This window comes from Salmo trutta, chromosome 17, assembly GCF_901001165.1.
Source record: "Salmo trutta chromosome 17, fSalTru1.1, whole genome shotgun sequence".
In the NCBI taxonomy this organism is placed as follows: Eukaryota; Metazoa; Chordata; class Actinopteri; order Salmoniformes; family Salmonidae; genus Salmo; species Salmo trutta.
In genome coordinates, this window is record NC_042973.1 from 15,753,472 (window position 1) to 15,777,017 (window position 23,546).

A 23,546-nucleotide genomic window follows, 5' to 3' on the forward strand; every position below is an offset into this window, starting at 1 on the left:
TCTCTCTGGTCACCCCCAAAGCCAATTCCTCCTTTGGCTGTCTCTCCTTCCAGTTCTCCGCTGCCAATGACTGGAACGAACTACAAAAATCTCTGAAACTGGAAACACTTATCTCCCTCACTAGCTTTAAGCACCAGGTGTCAGAGCAGCTCACAGATCACTGTACCTGTACATAGCCCATCTATAATCTAGCCCTAACAACTACCTCTTCCCCAACTGTATTTATTTAATTTGCTCCTTTGCACCCCATTATTTCTATTTCTACTTTGCTCTTTCTTCCACTACAAATCTACCATTCCAGTGTTTTACTTGCTATATTGTATTTACTTTGCCACCATGGCCTTTTTTTTGCCTTTTCCTCCCTTATCTCACCTCATTTGCTCACATTGTATATAGACTTATTTTTCTACTGTATTATTGACTGTATGTTTGTTTTACTCCATGTGTAACTCTGTGTTGTTGTATGTGTCAAACTGCTTTGCTTTATCTTGGCCAGGTCGCAGTTGTAAATGAGAACTTGTTCTCAACTTGCCTACCTGGTTAAATAAAGGTGAAATAAATAAAAATAAAATAAAAATTCAGCCACAAGAGCATTAGTAAGGTCAGGCACTGACGTTGTGCGATTAGGCCTGGCTCGCAGTCTGTGTCCCAATTCATCCCAAAGGTGTTCGATGGGGTTGAGATCAGGGCTCTGTGCAGGCCAGTCAATTTCTTCCACACCGATCTCAACAAACCATTTCTGTATGGACCTCATGCTGAAACAGGAAAGGGCGTTCCCCAAACTGTTGCCACATCGTTGGAAGCATAGAATTCTCTAGAATGTCATTGTATGCTTTACCGTTAAGATTTCCCTTCACTGGAACTAAGGAACCTAGACCGAACTATGAAAAACAGCCCAATACCATTATTCCTCCTCCACCAAACTTTACAGTTGGCACTATGCATTCGGGCAGGTAGCGTTCTTCTGGCATCCGCCAAACTCTGATTTGTCTGTCGGACTGCCGGATGGTGAAGCCTGATTCCTCACTCCAGAGAACATGTTTCCACTGCTCCAGAGTCTAATGACGGCAATTTTTATGCGCTACGCACTTCAGCACTCGGCGGTCACGTTCTGTGAGCTTGTGTGGCCTACCACTTCCGCGGCTGAGCCGTTGTTGCTCCTAGTTTTATTCTATTCTAGACATTTCCACTTCGCAATAACAGCAGGGCAGAAATTTGACGAACTAACTTGTTGGAAAGGTGGCATCGTATGACGGTGCCACGCTTAGTTTAATAATGGTTAAATAAAAATACAAAATAAAAATGACGATGCCATGCTTAAAGCCACTGTAGTATGGGCCATTCTACTGACAATGTTTGTCTATGGAGATTGCATGGCTGTGTGCTCGATTTTATACTAATTTGAGGTGTCGATATGTAACCGATGTGAAATGGCTAGATAGTTAGCGGTGGTGCGCGCTAATAGTGTTTCAATTGGTGACGTCACTCGCTCTGCCACCTTAAGTAGTTGTTCCTCCGCGGCTTTTGTGGCGCGATGGGTAACGATGCTTCGTGGGTGTCAGTTGTTGATGTGTGCAAGGGTCCCTGGTTCGAGCCCAGGTTGGGGCAAAGAGAGGGACGGAACCTACACTGTTACACATATACTTTTGACCATGTACTGTATCTGTGACCAACAAATATTTGTATTCCCAGTCATGTTAAATCCATAGATTAGGGCCTAATGAATTTTCCTTATATGAACTGTAACTCAGTCAAATCTTAGAAATTGTTGTATGTTGCATTTATATTTTTGTTCAATGTATATAATTATGTCAACCCTTCAGAGCCAAGTCACTGCATGGCCTCCACAGCTGTCCTCTCGTGTAAATCCATGAATGCGTGTCAAAGTGCAAGACCATGTTGACCACTGTAATAGGTCAGAGGTATAGTCAGTCACCTGTGTAGCAATGGTTGCAAGTGTTAGTGAACTCTTTGATGATAATGCTGTCATTGTCATTCAGATCAAAGAGCAATGAAAGGATACTGAGGGTGATACAAGATGGTCATCTTGGAGAGTCAAGACTTGATCAACTAAATCTGCACCCCTGATTGATGTAGATCTAGGCCTACTACACAATAATCTGCACTCATAGAAAACATAGGCTATAAACTATTGTTAAAGGGGTCCTTGTGAAAAATGTAGCTCTTGACCTACTGGAACAAAATAAACCAGGCTGCTTATTTTGTGTAGGCCAGTAGGCTTACAAAGTCACCCATCCTATCTCCTTGGTCCATGGTCAAGGGCATGCACTCAGTCTATGTGCCTGTGCGGGGCAGTGTTATTTTATTTTCTGATCTAATTTGTAAATGAAGAGACTACATCTTGAATATAAACTACATATCCCAGAACTGTTCGTTTCTTCTTTTTTTTTTTACCCCTTGTAGGTGGCCCCGTGGCAAACATGTCGTCATTGCGCAGATTCAGTTAGAAACAAAAGCAGAGTGACCTTCCTCTGGTATCAGTACAGTAGCTACAGTAGAGGGGCGGTAGTAGCTACTGAAGCAATACACCGAACCGGTGACAGCACACCAGTTCCCTGCACACTAGCCTAGAAATGAACAGCAACTTAGCCGGAGATGAAGTTGGGTAAGATGTGATCTCCATATAATTAATGACAATTAGTTAAATAGCTATATACATTTTAACTTTAATCAATTGTTACTGTGGTAGATTTCACCCGCATCACCACTTTTACTCAGCTAGCTACAGTAGTTAGCATTTTGTTAAGTATATGTACTGGTAGCGAGCGAGATAGTAAGCTAACGTTAGTTGACTTTAGCCTAGCTACTACTAGCTAATCATTTGGAAACGCATGACATTGGTTTAGATACCATTTAAACATTACTTTTCAATTTGTCATTGAATAATTCATTGAAAAACTAAACTATTTAACTAACAAGCCACCTAGCTAAATAGAAACTGAAACGAGTCAGCAGCTACAATGTTAGCGGCTAACTTGCAAGCTACTGTATTTAGCTAACGTTAGCTATTGTGTGGTAAAAATGTGGGCACCGCACCATCAGGGGTCGAAGCTTTGCTATCTTCATGTTTACGTTAGTTGTTGCCAATTTATTTTGAGTGTGATGGTAGAAGTTTGATTGAAGTTGACAGATTAACAGATTTCCCCCCAAAAAATATTAGAGCCAACTAGCTAACGTTAGCTAACTAACGTCTTCAATTGTAGCTGGTTGCTGGCGCGAGTTTTATTGCGCTGTTACTCACTTGATGAACTTGATAGAGGACTCTTTCAGGACATTTAGCGGGCATTGGATTGAGAGGATTTGGATAATGTTGGTTTGATCTATTTAAATTGTCCATACGAAATTATAGTTGAGGCTATGGTATCTTGCCTAGTTTTGAATGTCGGCATACAGCTGATAAGAGTATATTGTCAAATATATAGCTAACATTAGCTAGCCTAGATCGATGTGCAGTTAACGCTATTTTCAAGATCCAGCAGGGATCATGTATTTTAGGTAGCTAGCTAACGTCTCTCTTGCCTGGTTTATTTGAGGAGGAATAAAACAAAAAAGACCTTTAGTGTTGTCGGGGCTAAACAAGTAACCCTCTATATTCCAGCCTTTAAATAGAAAGTACCTAGGGTTCATAACTGTGAATAATGAGCCACGTTTAGGACTAACGTTGGGACGTTTTATGTTGATACGAATCATCAGCTACCTACAGAAACACCCGCTCAAATACAACTCAAGCTATTGTAAGGTTACATAAAAAGTATAGCTATGTGGCACAGTCACTTAACTAATAGTCACACATTAACGCCACAAAACCATTTGAGAATGGTTTATTGTGTCCAAGGAATGATGGACCATCTCAAGTGTCCTCAAAGGGCGGCTTTTTTCTTAATTTTATAGGAAACTGTTTGTGGGTGGCTTGGACTGGAGTACAACACAGGGTGAGTCAGCTGTCTACTTACCAACCTGTCAATATTAGGTGTATTGCAATGCAGGTAGTGTTGTGCTTGAACATGAAAGTGTCTGCATGGAAATGGTGTTCTGGAGTACCCAAAGGGTTGCATGTTATCATGTTATTGCAGTTAAACCACACATGCAGGCTTTTCTCATAATTGCTCAGACCTAGTAGCTTTACATGTGTTTGTCTTTAGCCACAGGCAGTCAGAGCCCTTCTCTGTATCATGCTTGATTAGACCGTGTGTGTCTTTGCACCACACTCTTCACTCTGACAGTGTTTTCTGAAGTTATGAGCAGTAGCCACAGTACTATGTATTTCTGTGTGTTCTTCCAAGGGATTGGATTACCTTGTGGTAATTTCAATGTCAATGATATGACTCTAATTTGTTGAAACCTCTATGCCCTGCCTCCAAAGATACATGTCTGTAATGTAAATGTATTATTCATGCTTTGCATCCAGTGAACTTTTAAACACATTACCCATAATGTCAGGACACTAGGCTATGTATATATCCCTAAAGGATTCTGTAACGGCATCTTCCGACTCATGTCAATGTCCTCTTTTCTATCAGAAACTTTGAGAAACTATTTCTCGCAGTATGGGGAAGTAGTTGATTGTGTCATCATGAAGGACAAAACCACAAATCAGTCGCGGGGCTTTGGTTTTGTCAAATTCAAAGACCCCAACTGTGTCCGGACTGTACTGGAGACCAAACCTCATAATCTCGATGGCAGAAATGTGAGTATGTGAAATACGTGTCTTTCCAATGATGCCTTTTGTAAAGTGTGAGATAAGGATTAAGCACTGCATGAGAATGGGGACTTTTTTCAGTAAAGTATTACACAGAGCTAATGAAGTAATAGTGAACCCATAGCGCACACTGGCATCTTCAGAAAACAAAAGGCTGGCTCTCTGAAGGACATCCCTGGACTGTTCTGATGAGCTATATGTAAAGCAGGCAGAATGTTGCTTGTTCAGATGCTTAACAACATGTAACAGATAATTAACTGCAGACAGTGCGTTTTATATGCAGCAATATGAACATGACCATTTTGCTATAATGAAGGTTATTTTCTTGCAATTAAATTGTGATTTATTGTAAAGTTAATTGCATTGCACATATTTAATTTATTCCATTTGTATGTGGCCTTATTGAGTAGGCTAATTCGCCTGATAAATTGGAGGGAACATTTGAAGGTGCTTTTTCATTGAAGGCTGAGATTTCATCCTTTGCCTTTAGATTGACCCCAAGCCATGTACTCCCAGAGGAATGCAACCTGAAAAAGTACGAACTAAGGACGGCTGGGTAAGGAGCGTATTTCATTTCGTGGAGGCTACGTACTGTATGTCCTCTACAGAAATAGGGCACCAAGCCTGGGTAGAATGGATTGAATTGTATCCTTTTTGTCCTTTGATAAGCTGGGTCCTATCTGCCTCTAGAAATCGCGTCTGTCACACTGAGGCTTATTGCTGTTAACATGACTTCTGCTAAGGAGCTTAAAATGTAATTATTTCCAAGTAATTGTTAGACTAAGTGATTCTGTAAAAACGAATTACGCTGCAATCCTGAAATAGCTTGTCTCAGTAACGCTGAAGCGAAGGCACTAGTGCACCCTGATCTGTGTGGACTACTGTTTGCATCGATGTGACATTTATACCCCAGGGCAAAAGGATTGAGAAGCTAATTTCTTCTCGACTGTCTAGCTAGATGATGGTGAATTGCCTCGTCTTCAGTGTGTTTCTCGATCTGGCTTTGAGACCCCATTCTTTGTTTCAGAAGGGCAGCAAAGCTGACAGCAATAAATCAAAGAAGATATTTGTCGGTGGAATCCCCCATAACTGTGGTGAACCAGAACTCCGGGAATATTTCAATAGATTTGGAGTGGTGAGTCCTGTTAAGATGGTGTATACTGTATTGTATAGCTTTATATATTTGTTTTATACCTAAAACAGTTACCAGGATCCAATACAGGAACTGCTTCTTGGAAGACCACAGGAAAAATATACTTTTCTGTTAAAATGCCATCAAGTTGAGGATATAGAACGTGTCAGTGTTTTAACCATAGAGATCCTATTAAATTAATATTCTAATTCCTAATTTTATGGTTCCAACTGAGAGATGCATGCTATGGCAATACTAGTGGTCTGAATCCTAATGCAGCCCATGTTCTCCTTTGTGTAATCCAAGGTCACAGAGGTGGTAATGATCTATGACGCGGAGAAACAGAGGCCCCGAGGTAAAAGCTGATCTCGTTTTTCTCTTCCATACCTCCCATCTCTAAATCTCATGACAAACTATTCTGACCCAAATAGGATAAGCACATTCATTTCCCCTCCCCCCCACCCTCAATTATAACTATACGTCTATATGTCTTGTGGTGGAACATCTTTTTCATCCTTAACCATTGAACTTTCCCCATGCAGACCTGTTTACATGGTGAGAAAGTTGAATGACGTTGGCATTCATTTAAGACATCTTCCCTTGACTTTGTGTGACAGAATCAGCTTCTGATGCGTATAGACTGCATTTACACAGGTAGCCTAATTCTGATCTTTTGCCCTATTATTGGCTAAAGAGCCCATCTGATTGGTCAAGAGACCACTTTGGTGGAAAGAATATCAGAATTGGGCTGCCTGTGTAGACGTAGCCCTTAGACGTTTTAGTTAAATTAGGAACATGTTAACATGCTATAGTAATACATGTAGTTTGAAATAAGCTTATTGAGATGAAGGTTATTGTTTTTTGTTGTTCAGGATGTGTGAAAAGATTTTGGGTCTCATTTCAAACATTCATATTCTTTGACAAACTAAACGAGGAATGTTAGCACTTAACTTAAATGTTTAAATAGCAGAGCTTCACCAGTGTATTGATAGGAAACAAGGACAATTATGCAGATGATTCTGCAAAACTACCTCTAACTTCCTTCATACCGGACACAGAGACATACAAATGGTATCCACAAGTTAATCTGACTCTGGGAAGTAGATAAAAGGGCGCATTGCCAAAATGCCAAAGTATCCCTTTAAGTCAGGGGTGTTCAACTCATTCCACAGTGGGCGAGTGTCTGCAGGTTTTTGGTTTTTCCTTTCAATTAAGACAGACAACCAGGTGAGGGGAGTTCTTTACTAATTAGTGACCTTGATTGATGAATTAAGTGTACGGGTGTTGCGAAAACCCACAGCCGCTCTGCCGTCTGTGGAATGAGTTTGACACGTGTTTTAAGTGGAAGTCCTTACTCAGTTCCATCTGTTTAAATTAGTTGACAGTTAGAATGACAAGACGAGCATGGGTTGATGTAGTTTAGGCTGGTCAGTTTTCTCAGAACAGTTGAAATATACATTAGTTTGGTCTGTTTGCTCAGAGCTGTTTCTTTTGCACTTGTCCTACATAGCAATGATGCAGTGGTCATGAATGACTTCCATAATTTATTCCCCCTCTTCTCCTTCAGTATCCATTGATCTCTTTGGGAAGACAAACAGAATAGTTTGTCATCTGAATTTACACGATGATACACAGCAATAACCTTAAGATAATCAAGGATAATATCCAGACTTTTCTTTTAATAAAGTACTTTTAAAGTCCGGCATTGAACTAAGTTTTCTTTTGTTTAATTTAGACATGTCTGATATATCTAAAAAATATATATATATATATTACGTGTTTTCCCAGTATGTAGAAAGTTAAGTATTTTTGTAAGTAAGCCCTTTCTATTTTTCTTTCTCTCTTCTCCTTCTTGTGAATGGTTTGAATGTGATTAATGGTGTCTCTTAAGATTTGTCTTTTCTCCTTTAGGTTATTGTGTACTGAGTGGTATCACAGAGGTACAGGCCAGATGTAAAATCCCCAAATGGAATGTGCAGGCTGTCAATTTGGGGTGTATACAAAGTTTAGATCCATCATGGTTATGAACTGAGTTCTGTTGCGCTGAGCAGGACCTAGGATGTTTTGACACTTGTATTATTTAAAAAATAAATATTTTCTAGGAATGTTTGCGGCTTTCAGTTTGCAGCAAATGTTCGACTTGAATGCTACCAATATGTCTCTAAATGCTTAAACTAAGTTTTGAATCTAGATTAAGGACAGGTCATCGATGGATGGTATTTTTAGTTGTACATCAGGTGGCTTGGGAATGCTTGACATGATATTAGAGGTTTCAAAATCTATTTTCTCTCAAAGGACATCGAATTGGAATCAGGTTAGGCCCCTCAGTGGAGATGTTCTCACAACCCAATTCTGCCACTGGTATACATTTATCATAATGAAACTGGTTCAGTGTTGTGTGCTTTTGCTACGGGAAACTCTGAAAAGTTTTTTTTTAGAGTCTTGGATGTGAAATCCCCATAGACCTTATCAGAACCAGGACATTTGCCAATGTTTGCCTTCTAAATGTACAGTTGAATCAAAGATGGTATGGCTATGCTAAATTACAGTGCTGTATATCCATAAGTTTAGCTAGAGCTCTTTTCATATCATGAAGAGACTGTAGTCATTGTGCTTAAAGGGTGTGAGAATAACCTAGAGTCTATGTTAGACTTTGTCTATTTCAATGAAAAGCTACCAGAGGATTCACCATCAAGCATTTGTTGATTTGCTACTTAATTTCACTTTTTGTTTTATATAGTAAGTGTTGAATCCTCACACAGTGGGGTTTTTCTCCTTGTTTTGAAGGGAACTTTGTTTATCCCCCATGTAAACTCTTGACAGCATCAATAATTGTTACTTACACATTCGGAAGACAAAATGGCCTATATCTTTGTGTTGCTGTTGTAAGTAATATTGTAATTTTCCATTTAGGCTTATCCTGGCTGACTCAAAACATAAAACCAAATTTGGGAAAGCTTGGAGAAATCTTTAGACATTGTACAGTTTCTGTTTCTCCATTTTTTTGTTATGCATTGACATTAGATGCTGCCAGTTTGTGCTGCACAGAAATATACCAAGGGGCAGATCAAGGTGGGGTTTGGATGAAACGGCATGAAGTCACATCAATAGCACGGGTCAAATTGGAATCCAATATAGAAATGAATGCTTTGAGACACTCAAATTTGTCTTGAAATCTATAGTTTTTATATTCCTCAGTAGTTCCACTGACTGCACTGCATGTAAATATATTACAATTGTATATAAATTACATTTTCAATCCCCTATATAATACATGAATGCAGTACAAGCAAATGTTACTTAAATTTACTTCGCTATTTTAGAAGTATTTTAAAATACTGAAACCCGAGAGTTAGCATGGTGAGGATTGGTGCAAAGTTTATTGGATGATAAAAGTGCCTGAGCCCCCAAACTTCAACTTGTGTATTGCTGCAAGTCAGCGACATCATCCAAGCCCCAGGAGCCTCCAGCTCAATCTTGATGGATCCCTGTCTTGCTGACCCCAATACTGTTCTTCATCTTGTGTTGTCACAACACCCTGCTACCTTGATTCACTCTTGGTCGTTGGCTAGGTTTTGGATTTATTACTTTCGAGGCCGAACAATCAGTGGACCAGGCTGTCAACATGCATTTTCACGACATCATGGGCAAAAAAGTGTGTAGTTGTAGTTTTATTTTACCCTCAAGATCAAACAGAGGCTTGGGCGACGGGAAGCATTGTTTGGCGCTGTTACCTTTGGAGTTACAGCTCTTATTTCCAGGGGCCACCAATGAGGTTGGTTCCTCTTTCATGAAGGCCTAAAGCTCCTGTAAACTTCATATGATAATGACACGGCTGAAGATTACTGAAATGTGGTACTCCAAATATTTTCCTAAAGATCAGGGCACAAATTTTTTTTTTTTCTTGGCTGCAACCTTTCAATGGCCTGGTTGGCCTTGTACTTGTTGCAAAAAAGACTTGGTCTCCCCTCTGAAATATTATGTACAACTCCTGTAGTCGCCCAAGGCTTTGTTTATTTTGACCTCTCCTTTAGGTTGTTAAAGGTATTCCATATCTTACTTCAAATACAATACTTACTCTGGCATTGGAGATTCAAGTTGCCAGTTTTGGAGCATATAATGGTAGATAAGCAGGGGTGAAAGATTTTATTTCTTCCCGGTACGTGATCTCATATGTTTGCACGCGATTACAAGGGCCTGATCATAGAATTATATATTGAATCCCTATTAATTTAATAGGATCTCTAATTTTACTAAATTAATATGTATTACCTTTTCATGTAGCATAAACACAACCAGTCATGATGTTTTCAATCTGATTGTCAAACATATGCTAGCTGTTCCTGTAGACTTCCAGTCATTGTGCTAATGCTAGTTAGTGTTGGCTCGCGAAACTACCTCTACCTTCATACTGGACGCAGATACAGTGGAGTCTGAAATTATTGACACCCTTGATAAAGATTAGCAAAAATGACAGTATAAAATAAATAATTAATACTGAGTTATTGTATACAAAAAAAATGGAAATTATATTATTTTATGCAAATTGTTGCTCAGAGAGATTTTGTTTAATCTTTTAAAACATTTTTTTTTAATGTAAGTGTAAAAATTGACACCCTTGTTTTCAATACCTTTCAATAATTCACCTTACGAGGATAATTTACTTCCACTGGTCCTGGGGCCCTTGTTAAGGTCAACGGCATCATGAACTTTACCCAGTCCCAGGACATTTTATCCAAAAACTTGGTTGCCTCTTCCAGGAGGCTGAAACTTGTCTGCAAGTGGATCTTCCGGCAAGACATTAACCCCAAGCCCACATAAAGAAATTGTTAATTGGCTCTGCTTTTATCCTCGCACGGTGAGGTATTGAAAAAAAGGGGTGTCAAATATTTTGACCGCTACCTTTTTGTGAGGAAAAAAAAGTATGACTTGTTCAACTAAATCTATTTCTCTGGGCAATTGTATTAGTATAAAAAAAATTTGGGGGTTGGATACAATATAGCTCAGTATTATAATTGCTAATCTGTATCAAGGGTGTCAATCATTTCGAACCCCACCGTACATAAAAAATTATATCCACAAGTTCATCAGACTCGGGAAGATGATGATAAAGGGCCACATTGCCAAAAGGAAGATGATGATGATGATAATAAAGGCCACATAGCCAAAAGGAAGAAGATGATGATGATGATGATCATAATAAAGTGACACATTGCCAAAAGGAAGATGATGATGATGATGATAATTAAGGGCCACATTGCCAAAAAAGAATGATGATGATGATAAAGGGCCACATTGCCAAACTATCTCTTTAAAACACCAAACATTTAATGACATTCGGCTGTCATTATGCCTACACTTGTAGGCTGAATTGATGTGTCTGCGCGTGTCCGTCTCAGCCAGTCATCTGCCTGTCAGTGTTCTCGTTGAACCACCACATTTGCATCGTAGGCCTGTATACCACCCATTTTCAAGTCCGTTCGCAAATTTTTCATCCAGCTGACATGCGGTCATGATAAATGTTGTAAAAGCCTACAGTTTTCTTGACATTTTGTTTTAATTATTGTGATAGGCTCATGTTTTACCGGTACGGTGTAAGTTCACTTTCTTTTGCCGGGAAGATGTACCGGCTTACTTTCACCCCTGGAGATAAGTGTGTATTTTACCACAAAGAAATCACCTAAAGGATTGGTCTTGTTCAGTTATTTTTTTTCTTATTTTGTTGGCAGGTCACTTACTTTTTGAGCTATTTGATATATTTCCTATTCAACTTGTTAAAAAGTGAAACAACCTCAATTAAGTGACCTCAGTTTAAGAATCTCCATACTGTGTCGATCAATTCTGACAACCAAAATGGGTGGGTCTTTTTCAAGGGCTAGTTGAAGCCCCTATTCATTCACTACTTTCTCCCAATGGAGATTTCTTAGCTAATTGGGTGCCTAAAGCCACAATTCTGTGATACCAGGAGTTTAAAAAAAAAATGATGCCCAATCATTCATAATTTACAGTTTTAACAAAACACTTTAGCTTAGCTACTTCTGAGACATCCTCTCTTATAGCAGTAATTATCTTGACAAAATACATTTTAAACATTTGGAAAAAAATACTCCGACCGACCCCCCCCCCCCCCCCCCCCCCAAACGAGGATACATAACGTCTTTTATTGAAAGAGAAAACGAAATGTCCACATTTTTTACTTATTTACAAATGTTTCATAGTTTAACCCTTTCTGGCCTCATTAAATGTACAAACTAAAGCCATGTCTGTTCATAATTGATGTATGAGACCCTACCTACATTCTGCTGTACTCATACCGACTCTCCTTGACTTTGTCCTGATTTCCAGCAGGAATTGGGGCTCGACTTGAGATATTTTTCTTGAGTTGACATTACCTTAGGCTGGGACTTAGGGGAATAAAAGTTACAAAATTAGAAAGTGGAGCACATCAAACTGTGGCACAAATCCCAGGTCTGCTGTTGGGGAGTGTACCGAAGTCGTGGTATCCATCACTCCAGCCACGATGCCCACGGGAGAGGACCCAGGTATCTGCGCTATAGGCGGGATGCCACTCATGGAAACGTGCCTGTAATTAGGTCGACAGAGAAGGAAGAGGGGAGCCAAAGAAAGTAGCACCACCTTAAAGCAGGGGAAGAATTGCGATTAGTTTTCCTCATGCAAGGTGACCTCAATAACTCAACCTCTATAGTGCCTAGTCTATTTCTATCTAGTCTCCCCCCAGATTTAAACGCATTTTTCGCTCTGGTAAACTGCTGGTATCTCTGTTGCTGGCTAGCTACAGCAAGTGACGCTACAATCTTTTTTTTTTAGGGCAGATAATGGCTGGTAGCCTCACAAGCCATCTGGCATGTTAAAAGAACAGGCTTTTCAACCTCATTGAACGTTAGACCAGTCCAATACCAGGTGCTTCTATTCTGTGTGAGATGACTAATACCCATCTGATTTGCTCAATTAAGCACCATTGCAATTTTCTCCATTATCTGACACGGTATGAAGATTCATTTCTATATTGACTTATGACTATCCATTTCTATTGTCTGCATGTTTTACCTCTTATTCTGATAGATATGATACACATTTCTTTCTACATCCATTTCCCTCTGAAATTCTACTCCAAGTTAAACATAATTGAGATTATTTAAGCGTTAGCCCAGGAAAGGTAAGTCTTGACCTTCCATTAGATGTTGTTATAAAAATTAAAGGGCATAAAAAAAACAGGAAATAGGAATTCTATGTTTCTCAGGTAGACCGGTTGTACTGTAGTTTCATGACGTTTTTAGCACCATTTTAAATCAATTGCTAAAAATTATGTATAAAAAAAAATTGGAATACCTTATTGTGACTGAAATACCTGAGAAACATATTGTTAAGCAACTTTTGATCTGTATTAGGCAGCAGTGTTGGCTCAGATAAGATGTAAAACTGAAACCCTCAAGCTGATATGTTAAAGATAAATATTAGTAATGAGTGAGTTTAGATAAGGAAGGGATTTTGGAGATAAATTACTGGTCTTGCAATGTGTGCCCTCCTTGTCCTTTGTCCAGGTGGAAGTGAAAAAGGCTGAACCTCGGGACAGCAACGCTCCTGGCCAGCTTGGACCTAACCAATGGGGACCCAGAGGCATCCTGAGTGCAGCCAATGGTTGGTCGGCACAGCCTGCCCAGGGCTGGCAGCAGAGTTATGGGCCTCCGGGTGAGTGGGAGACCAGCCAGGCACGGCTCCATCTCAGACCAGGAATATGACATTATTTTATAACTAGAAGAAAGATGGCATTGGAAACTGTTACAATGTCTGATGCCTTATGTTATAACATTAACATTGTATTTCTGGGTCAGCACTGAAATGTAATTTTGAGGAATAGTCAACTTACTGACAACAGTACCGTAGTTACCAATTACATATTGCAAGATTGGTTTTGTGCCAGCATAAATAAACTGTCAACAATTTTCTCTTTGAAGGAGTTTGGGTGTCTACAGGCCAGCCCTTGGGTATGTTTTGTCCTTGAATCACTTGAACGTTTCAGACATCTCACTAACTTGCTTTTTTAAATAGTAAATTGTCTTGTGACAGTTAACTTATCAAGAAAGTATTGTGACATAGACATTGCCTTGCACTTTGTATTTTCCATATTGACCAATTAGGTATTGTCCGTTAAGCACCAGTGTTATCACGGTGTCAGCTGTAATGGCTGAGGTCACTCTGCTCATTTCCCTCTCAAGACAGATAGTGGGCTTAATGATTCTTACCTCCCTTCACCCCCGCATGTCATGTATCATACAACCAACCCCCAAACAATCCCAGCGGTGTTCCTGTATCTTAGATCAAGCAAGTGCTATTGTAGCTTTAATGCTAGAGTTCTACAATGCACCACATTCATATACAAGTTGCATTTTTGTTATTTTTGACACGGTTCTCCCCATGTTGAAAATATTGTCTAGTATGCAGTGTCTACTGACAGTGGGTTTCATCTAGGCTACATCTGAGACTGAACATGTAGCAATAGACACCTGTCATCATGTGTGTATGTATATACGTAACTATACGTTGTGTTCTGTCTCAGGTGGGTACGGGCCCCCTTTATCTGCGGGTCGTGGAGCTCCCGCCCAGCCCCCCTCGCCATTCAACGCATTCCTCGTCACAGCGGCCCCTGCGGGGGGGTTTGGGGCACCTCAGGCCTACGCTCAACAGGGATACAGTACACCACCTCAGTTTGGTCAGTAGCTGCACTGTATTGTCATTTAAAAAAATGAATGAGGAAAAACAGAAAATGAAGGAGGAAAATCATTGTACTTTCACCGCCAGCTTTGTCTTGAAGAAATTGATAGCAGGTCTGCGGCACTAGCAGTGCTACAACACCAACAGTAACACACGTTTATGGTTCTGAAATATATTTGAATGTCGTCTTCACAAGAACGTTAATATAGTCTTCACAATATATTATTTTATATTGCCAATATATGATAATATCCTAATATTGCCCAACCCTACTGCCTAGGGTTGTAGCTCCTACTACAATAATCATGTTATGTTTCTTTTGATTATTATAACCTGTATGAGACATTTAACATTTGATCATTGATCGTTCAGAATGTCCAACATTATAATGATTCTTCCATCTGGCACTGGTTTAGGGTACAGTTTTGGCACGCCTCATGGTGACCAGTATGCACCACAAGGAGTGCCGCCCCCGCCCACGACTCCAGGAACGGGGCCGCTGGGGTTTGCTCCAGCCACCACACCTACTCAGGACATGAGCAAAGCACCCACGGGACAGCCAGACTTCCCTTACAGCCAGTATGGTAAGTAGAGCCTCCATGCAGTCCTCAGCCCCGCCCTCAACCCTAATGTTATTACGGCCTATACTGGATGGATCCATTATGTTGGTTGCTTTATTGGGTCAACAACCGCTCCCTTGCCAAAGCTCATTACTCCAACCCTCAAACAAGCAGGAGCTTGCCTTTTGGTACAATTTAGCTTTAATGGCATCACATGCATACACACGCTTGCATACATACCCTCCAGGCCATGGAGATGCCATAGAAGTCCCACCATACCCAGGACTCTTCAGTGCCACCTTTTTCAGCATTTTTCCAGGTGGCCTGTGGAATAATGGGGATGGGTAACCCATGGTAGGTTTGAATTAGATCATCCTGCCTCTCAATGTTTTTGAGAGGAGTTTGAATGCCCACCAAACTGCAGATAAACCAGGTAGATATTTTACTGGCAAATGTGACAGGCAGTTTGGCCAACTGTTCCCTTTTTGTCACCGACTTGGTTGGCTTTTCTCTCCTGGCATCAGCTCTATGGTGTCGATGGGTCCTGCATGTTATTTTTCTCTTGAGCGTAATTGGCCTGAAACCAATATTTTCCTACAAAAAGATTAGAGCTGTTATGAGAAGACTCAATGCAATACATCAGTATGAAATGTATCAGGATTTTTCCAATTACTCTCCAATTATACTTATTGTACCAATAAATCCAGCATTGTCATCAATTGCCGGGCTTTTGCACAAGGTCTCTCCCTCTTTAAACAAAATGCATTGGTAAACCCTTGCTGTTTGGAAGGTTAATTTATGTAGCCAAGTTAGTTCATTCTGTGTTGCCCCTCATTTCCTACTGGCATTTATCCTTCGTAAACAAAATACAGTGGGGAGACACAGACTTGGATATATTGCTTTGTTAATATCTCTTAGTGTATAGTTCTTCAAGACAGTATACACTCAGTGGCCAGTTTATTAGGTACATCCATCTAGTACCGGGTCTGTCCCCTCTTTGCCTCCAGAACAACCATATTCTTTGGGGCATGGATTCTACAAGGTGTGGCGTTCAAACGTTGCTCAATTGGTAACAAGGGACCTAACGTGTGTCAGGAAACATTCCCCACAACATTACACCACAACCGCCACCAGCCTGTACCCTTGACAGCAGGCAGGATGGGGCCATGGACTCATGCTGCTGACGCCAAATCCTGACTCTGCCATCAGCACGATGCAACAGGAACCGGGATTCGTCGGACCAGGCAATAATTTTCCACTCCTTAATTGTCCAGTGTTGGTGATTGTGTGCCGACTAGAGCCACTTTTCTTGTTTTTAGCTGATAGGGTCGGAACCTGGTGTGGCCGTCTGCTGCAATGGCCCATCTGTGACAAGGACCGCCGAGTTGTGGGTTCCGAGATGCCCTTCTGCACACCACTGTTGTACTGTTCCATTATTTGTCTGTTTGTGGCCCACCTGTTAGCTTGCACGATTCTTGCCATTCTCCTTCGACCTCTCTCATCAAGGAGCTGTTTTCGTCCACAGGACTGACGCTGACTGGATGTTTTCTTGTTTGTCACACTATTCTCGGTAAACCTTAGATACTGTGGTGTGTGAAAAGCCATAGGGTGCGGACGCTTCTGAGATACTGGCACCAATGATCATGCCACGCCCAAAGTCGCTTAGGTCACTCGTTTTGCTCATTCTAATGTTCAACCGAACAGTAACTGGAAGCCTGTCTGCCTGCTTTATATAGCAAGCCACTGCCACATGACTCACTGTCTGTAGGAGGGAACCATTTTCGTGAACGGGGTGGTGTACCTAATAAACTGGTCACTGTGTGTATATCTATATTCTACCATCATTTATATTTAACTATATAAATTGTATATTTCCCTGTAACTGTCAGGTGTGAGATTCCCATCTTGTTTGGTGTTTCATGCTTGTGCTTTGCATACCCATCCTGCTCTTAACCATTAGCGTCAGCCACCTGATTTTAGAATCATATAGTACAGTAACCATAGCCACAGACAGCAAAGGGCATTAGCAAGTAGCCCATCTACCCCATGTGTTTCTAATTCCAGATGTATGTGATTTAGCAGGATTCTCACAGCAGATAGAGAGAGTGTAAGGATGTGTGCACTGATTTAGCAGGAGTCTCACAGCAGTCAGAGAGAGTGTTAATTTAAGCCAAGCCCCAGGTCTAAGAAGGGGACCATTTTAAAGTAAAGTAGACTCTCTATCTGGGTTCAGTCAACCTAGTCTCCTCGTCTCCCTGATAGGCTTGGGTAACTACCCTCAGGAGCCCTCTTCCTACGGACCAACGCGTCCTTCTCACAGTAATGGTCAGGATGTGCAGGGAGAAAATAGTGCAGGTAGGTGTGAGCATCGTCTTTTCCAACCACCAAAAGTACAGTTCAGTACATAGACATATAACTGCAACTTTAATGTTCCCTTGCATACTTTTCCCCTGCATGTACTTTTGTATGTTTGTGCATACAAAGTACATAGTCCTAGACCAGTGGTAGTCACTTTTTCAGCGGGCACCCCATTTTTTTTCCACCAGAATTTCTGGGGACCCAATGTTTTCCCCAAGAATTTCTCACGAACCCACCCCAAATCTAATGACACAGCCTTAAAGTTGTTAACTTCAAAATTTTACATCAACAAATAATCTTACATTCATATCAAAATGAAAATAAACCAATAAATACATTTTCTAATTCCTTCTCAAAAACATTTGTATATTGTCCCATACAATAATCTCTACACATTACTTTTTGTTCCCCCACGACCCTGACTTCGAATACCACTGTTCTAGAGTATACTAAAATACAGCTACAGTATTCAATGACTTGAGGTTCAGTTCTTTTTGTCCATATCTCAAGGTATGAATATTCAATCTAACAGTGTTTTACATCTCATTTCCTATAGTAGCTGTAGTTTATTATACTAACACCTGCATCCTCACTTTGTCCACTCTCTCTCTGCATAGCTTTGCTGTTTAAAAAGGGGATGATCTAATTGGCAAAATGCGTTTGTGGTGTACTATGTTCAACATTGTTTATTTTTTTTCTCTTGCTCTCTGTTATTTTGCTCTGTTATTCAATGTGGTGGCAGTCAATTCACTTGTTGTTTTTCATATGCCATCTCCTTATGACAGCTAAAAGAATGATAATCTAAGGGACTTTTGTATGAAGAAAAAATAACTTCTGGCTGGTGAACGAATACCCAATTCTATATTTGATTTCTCTGGTCATATTAGCCCCTCTGCTATTAGCTCTTCTTTAATTCTTTCTTCCAGCCTTGTATTCTACCATTTCTATTGTTTCATTTCATTAATTTTTTCGTTACTCTGTACTGTCCGACCTGAGTTGGAACTGTTCAGACTTGACTTCACTGAATGTCTATGCAGTTCCCTGCTTCTCCGACTACAGTGGATTGCAGGGAGATGGTGCCATCCAGTGTCTGGGGGAAAAAACGTGTGCTTGTGACTGAAAACTGATGAAGTATTTGTTATACTGTTTTCCTTTTGTTTATGCCTTTCACAAGAGTTCAGATTACATCTTTGAATCCTCAATGATAAGTCAATTGATTTACACTGGATGCGCTCATTACTAATTGGCTAACCAAACTCTGAATGTAGGTTCATGGAGGCTCACAAAGGAAGGAATACAATATTTAACATGAACATTAGAATGCCCTGAAACTATGATCAATGTATTTATTATAGGTCAAATATGGGACTTTCACTTGGCACCATTTATGATCCTGAAAATGAACCTCTCTTCCCTGTTCTCCACCTACCCACCCTCACAGGTTATGGTCAGGACCTGAGTGGGTTTGGGCATACATTCGCTGACCCCAGCCAGCAGACTGCCTCTTACGGGGCACCAACAGCACAACCGGCAGTGGGACCCCAGGCTACCGCAGCCGTTTTTGCTCGAGTACAGAATCACAACGTAACGGGCTTCCATCCATACCGGCGCTGAGCGTCTCCAACCGCCACAGCGCTCAGTTCTAAAGTCAGGGAAATGTGTTCTGGTGATAAGCAGAACTGGATTTCTGGATTGATGTTTTTTGGAACACAAATACACACAATTTGAGAAAAAGTGAACTCATAAAACCAGGGATTCCAATTACTTCTGTTACAATGTCACTTGATGTAAAAGTTGATGTAAGACTTTTGCATAACCTGTTGAAATGAAAGAACCTTTTTCTCCCCCCATGTTTTATAGTAGGACTTAACTACTTTGCAATAGGTTTTGATTTTCTGGTCAAACAATAGCACAGAGAATGGAGAAATTATATATAAGGATATGTATATTTATGCCGGATACAGAAATGAAAACAGGGTCTCAAGTTTCCTCAGCTTTAAATTCTAGGGAAAATGTTTTTATTTTTCATTTGGTGGATTTTGTTTACTTTCTGAGCCTTTATTTTAAAGTTTGTTTAAAATGGAAAATATGAATATATATTATACACAATCTGTGCAATTTTTTAAGACAATTTTGTACTAAAAATGTACACTTTGCTTGTTTTTTATTTAAAGATGTAGACTTCCCTCAGGTGGCTGTTTGAGTGCATTTTGCACTTATGCAAAAAGAAAGGAAAACTTATTTCAAATAAAAGATATCCTGCCTCTTGTTGCTGTTCTGCATCTTGGCCATCAATGCTTCAACTTAAATGTCACTAAATATGTTTGAGTATAACTACTAGGTATTGGTTAGGACTACCGGATTCTTCCACCAACTCAGTGGCCTTGTGGTTAGTGTTGCCACCCTGACATTGGAAGTTTGCGAATTTGATCCCTGGTCAAGTCATACCGAAGACTGTAGAAATGGGACCTGATGTGTCTCTGCTTGGCACTTAGGCTCTTGCCCTATGAGCTGTTCCGGCTTGGACAAGCCAAAGCTCGTGCAAGGCTACTTACTCATGCACTATCGTACCTGTACTACACTAAAATGACAAACCATTTTTAAAAAATTAGATAAAGACCACTTAGTGTGGTGTTAAAGTTGTACAAATTACTTACTAGGCCAGATAATAGCCTCATTTTCCTAAAATCTGAGAATATGATGCATTTAAACTGCTGAGTCCTCTGTGGAAGTGAAGGATTTGGACGGACAATCATCAATAGATGGCGTACTAGTGCTAAAAATAATGATCTAGTATCACCATGTACTGTAAGTTTGGTATCGGGTTGGATTGAATACCATGTTACTTACACCTATTGAATGATTTTGTATTTACATGAATCATGAAGGGGTACGAGCTGTGTTTCTGGACAGGGCCACAGTCTGGCCAAAAAAACATCAATTTAAGGGTTAAATACAGTGGAATTATAATAATGGACCAGGTTTCACTTACTATATCAACTAAAACCTGAATGTTCTGTCACACCCAATCAGGTAGGCCCCCACTAGATTATCAAAAATATATATTTGCATACATATAAACACTGAACATGTCAATGGTTTTCTCTCCCAAGGTAATGCCAATAGGCTTTAACTCAGCGAGCTAACAATTCTGCGTTGTGCAGATGACACATTTTCAAACCCAGTTGGTCTCTCGTGCTTAGACTGTGGAATAGCCATCAAAGATGGTGGATAAATTAAGATGCGCACTCTTCAAGTTGTCAAAAGTCTGGGTGTTGTGATTCTGTATGGCCAGATAGTTCGTGACAATAGCATCCAATTGGCGAAAGATTTTCATGCGAATATTCAAAAATCTGCTGGTGGAATTTTCCCACCAGTGGTGTTCCAACAAACTGATTTGTTGCTGTTAGAAATCATTGCTTGATGACATGGTGTAACCAAAATGTACTTTTTCGTGTTCATGTACCGAATAAAAATCTAAAGTTAATTGTTTCCATCTGATTTTCACCTCTACGGATAGTTTTGCCACTAAAACGGTTGCGTTAAATAGCAAATGTGCCTACTCTGGTTTTACCTGCGCTCTAGCCAACAGCTCGCAGATACGGTGCGGGTAGGCTAGTTTACATGATGATATTATTATGGATAAGAGCGAGAATATTTTTCTTTGTCAAAAAGCAGTCAAGCATCCATCATCATGTCACCAGAATAAGAACCTCAATATTTATTGGAAATGAGCATGAAGCTCATCGTCGTGCACGTTCACCACCCCAATGTATTTAATCTGCAGCCTAATAAACGGCATGGTTTCAAGAGTCGCAGTGGGAGGCCACACGCAATACCATCACGTGACTCCAAGTTTACTTCAATAGGATGGTTATTATGTCAATATTTGCGCATAAAGGCAGATTTCTCATATAATTAATTACCGACACAAAAAGATCCCACCATGTCAAACGAACAAATGATGTGTCGGCATTTATAAAATGTTACCGAAACTTCCTATTTCCATCACAGCTGTCATGACATTATTATTTAACCTTTATTTAACTAGGCAAGTCAGTTAAGAACAAATTCTTATTTCCAATGACGGCCTACCCAGGCCAAACCCTTACGCTGGGCCAATTGTGTGCCACCCTATATGACCACCCTATTGAACGCCCAATCATGGCCGGTTGTGATACAGCCTGGAATCGAACCAGGGTCTGTAGTGACACCTCTAGCACTGAGATGCTAGAGGTGCTAGCTTCGCCACTCGGGAGCCCGGTATGACTGTTCTTGCATAAAAATTGAGTGGAAACATGTGTAACTGACAATTAACCTGTGTCTATGTCGTTGTTTTTTGTTTGAATTGTTTACGTGTTCGCTATGCGGGGGAAATGATAAGACAAGCGGAACTACGTGGCTAATAACTGTTGTAACGGGGATCATTATCGTAGCAACACACCTTTGGAGTGAGGGCAATCCCGCGCTGTGTTAGCTACATTTTCATGTCTTCGGGTGTAGTTCGTAAAGGTTGAAGTGTGTATGTTAGGATGGTAACGTTATAATAATTAAGGATGAAGCGTGAATTCATGCCAGGAATATTAAGTGTGAAGTTTTGATTTCCTCCCTTCTGTAATAAGTAGCCAGTGAGGTATTTTTCCTTTATTCATGTGTTTAATCTGATACTGTTATAGCTCCAGCTAAACTGTTTATGTATGTAAGCACTTCAGAGTTATACCAAGCTAATAAGTCACTCGTAAGACAAGAAGGTTGTAAGAGTGTGCTTAACTGTATTTTTCATTTACTTTCTAGTTCTCACGGAAGGTGATAATTCTGACTAAAACTACAGAATAAAGGCGCCTGTTAAAATCAAGGAACGTTTGTGCTCGTGGTTACTGGAGGGAGCTACACTTCTTGTCCCTAGAAGTGAAGACGGAGATAATAGTAACATAACATTCAGTGCGTTGAAATTTGAGTATAATGAAGTCTTGTGAGGTTTTGTGTTCTCAGATAAAGAGCTATGAAAGCCTGTCTACATATGAAGAGGTCCCAATGAAGCGCGGTGGTGCTCAGTGCTGGGGACTCAAAGGGGTGCACGTTTTTGCCTTAGCCCTGCACAGCTGATTCAAATGATCAACTCATCGTTCTTCAAGTGGTATTTATGTATTCATTTGTGATGCCATCCTTCATATGATCCTGTATTTGTCACATGCTACACGTGTGCCCATGCATCTATCAATACAATGTTATCATGATTTGTTATAAGGGATATACTTTAGTAATTCACAATGACCTGGTGATGTAAAAGTCTAATTACATTGTCTTCCATATTCCTACAGATACCTTGTAACTGAAGATTCCTTCAAAACGATTGCCTACAGTTAATGTGTAGGGCACTGCAAGGTTGGGTGACCAGGGCCACTAGGGACTGCCTCCTGGAGGAATTCAGGTGTGTGAAGGCTACCTGTGTCCTGCATAACTTCATGAGGATGGACACAAGGACCAGAGGAGAAGTCTGCTGCTCTGCAGGATGTTTCAAGGATGGGGTCCAACAATCGCAGCAAGAGAGGCAATCTGTGTGCCGGAGATCTTCACCTCCTACTTCTACTAAGAGGGTGCTGTTCCCTGACAACGCCATAGACTACACTATGCACAACCAAAGGCTCTTTTAAGAGCCATTCAGATTGCAATAAGAGTATTCTTCCATTTACTTAGCTATGTCAACTGCAGTTATTCAATTCCCAGTTTCTCTCCCTTTGATTTCTACTTCTCAGGTGAGGGTGCTTTTTAGGTAAGGGTGTGATGTCTGTACAAAAACAAAACAGGCTATTTTAAATCACCCATATTGAAAAAATGTAGAACAATTAGACACCCTATAACCTAAACACATGTATCAATCTGATTGATGAATTGTGTTGTGCAGTAAACAGGCTCAGGTGTATAACTGGCTCCTTCCACCGTCAAAAAATAGGCAAGGCCAACAATGGAGAATAGTAAGACACTTCATTATTTCTATAACTACGCTATATTGTTTGTCCTCGTGTGTCCGTTCATGTTTTTC

General features: G+C 40.3%; 1 protein-coding gene and 1 long non-coding RNA gene across 4 annotated transcripts; both read left to right on the forward strand.

Moving 5' to 3' along the window:
* Nucleotides 1-2,468: 2,468 nt before the first annotated feature.
* dazap1 (DAZ associated protein 1) lies at nt 2,469-19,776 on the forward strand. Of its 3 annotated transcripts, none has more exons than XM_029695860.1 (13): nt 2,469-2,626; nt 3,913-3,953; nt 4,542-4,708; nt 5,211-5,276; nt 5,751-5,855; nt 6,159-6,207; nt 9,425-9,507; nt 13,415-13,562; nt 13,829-13,858; nt 14,431-14,583; nt 15,002-15,169; nt 17,408-17,500; nt 18,945-19,776. In XM_029695860.1, exons 1-13 carry the CDS (start codon nt 2,595-2,597, stop codon nt 19,115-19,117), a joined length of 1,308 nt encoding a protein of 435 aa, XP_029551720.1. In that variant the 5' UTR covers nt 2,469-2,594; the 3' UTR covers nt 19,118-19,776. The 3 variants fall into 3 exon arrangements, with proteins under 3 accessions (XP_029551720.1, XP_029551719.1, XP_029551721.1); XM_029695859.1 differs by having other exon boundaries at nt 2,471-2,626; nt 5,748-5,855; XM_029695861.1 differs by lacking the exon at nt 17,408-17,500 and having other exon boundaries at nt 2,476-2,626; nt 5,748-5,855.
* Nucleotides 19,777-21,778: 2,002 nt separating this feature from the next.
* Nucleotides 21,779-22,358, forward strand: LOC115151296 (uncharacterized). Its single transcript, XR_003867259.1, has 2 exons — nt 21,779-22,136; nt 22,298-22,358. It is a non-coding gene; the product is annotated as an uncharacterized LOC115151296 (long non-coding RNA).
* Nucleotides 22,359-23,546: the final 1,188 nt, after the last annotated feature.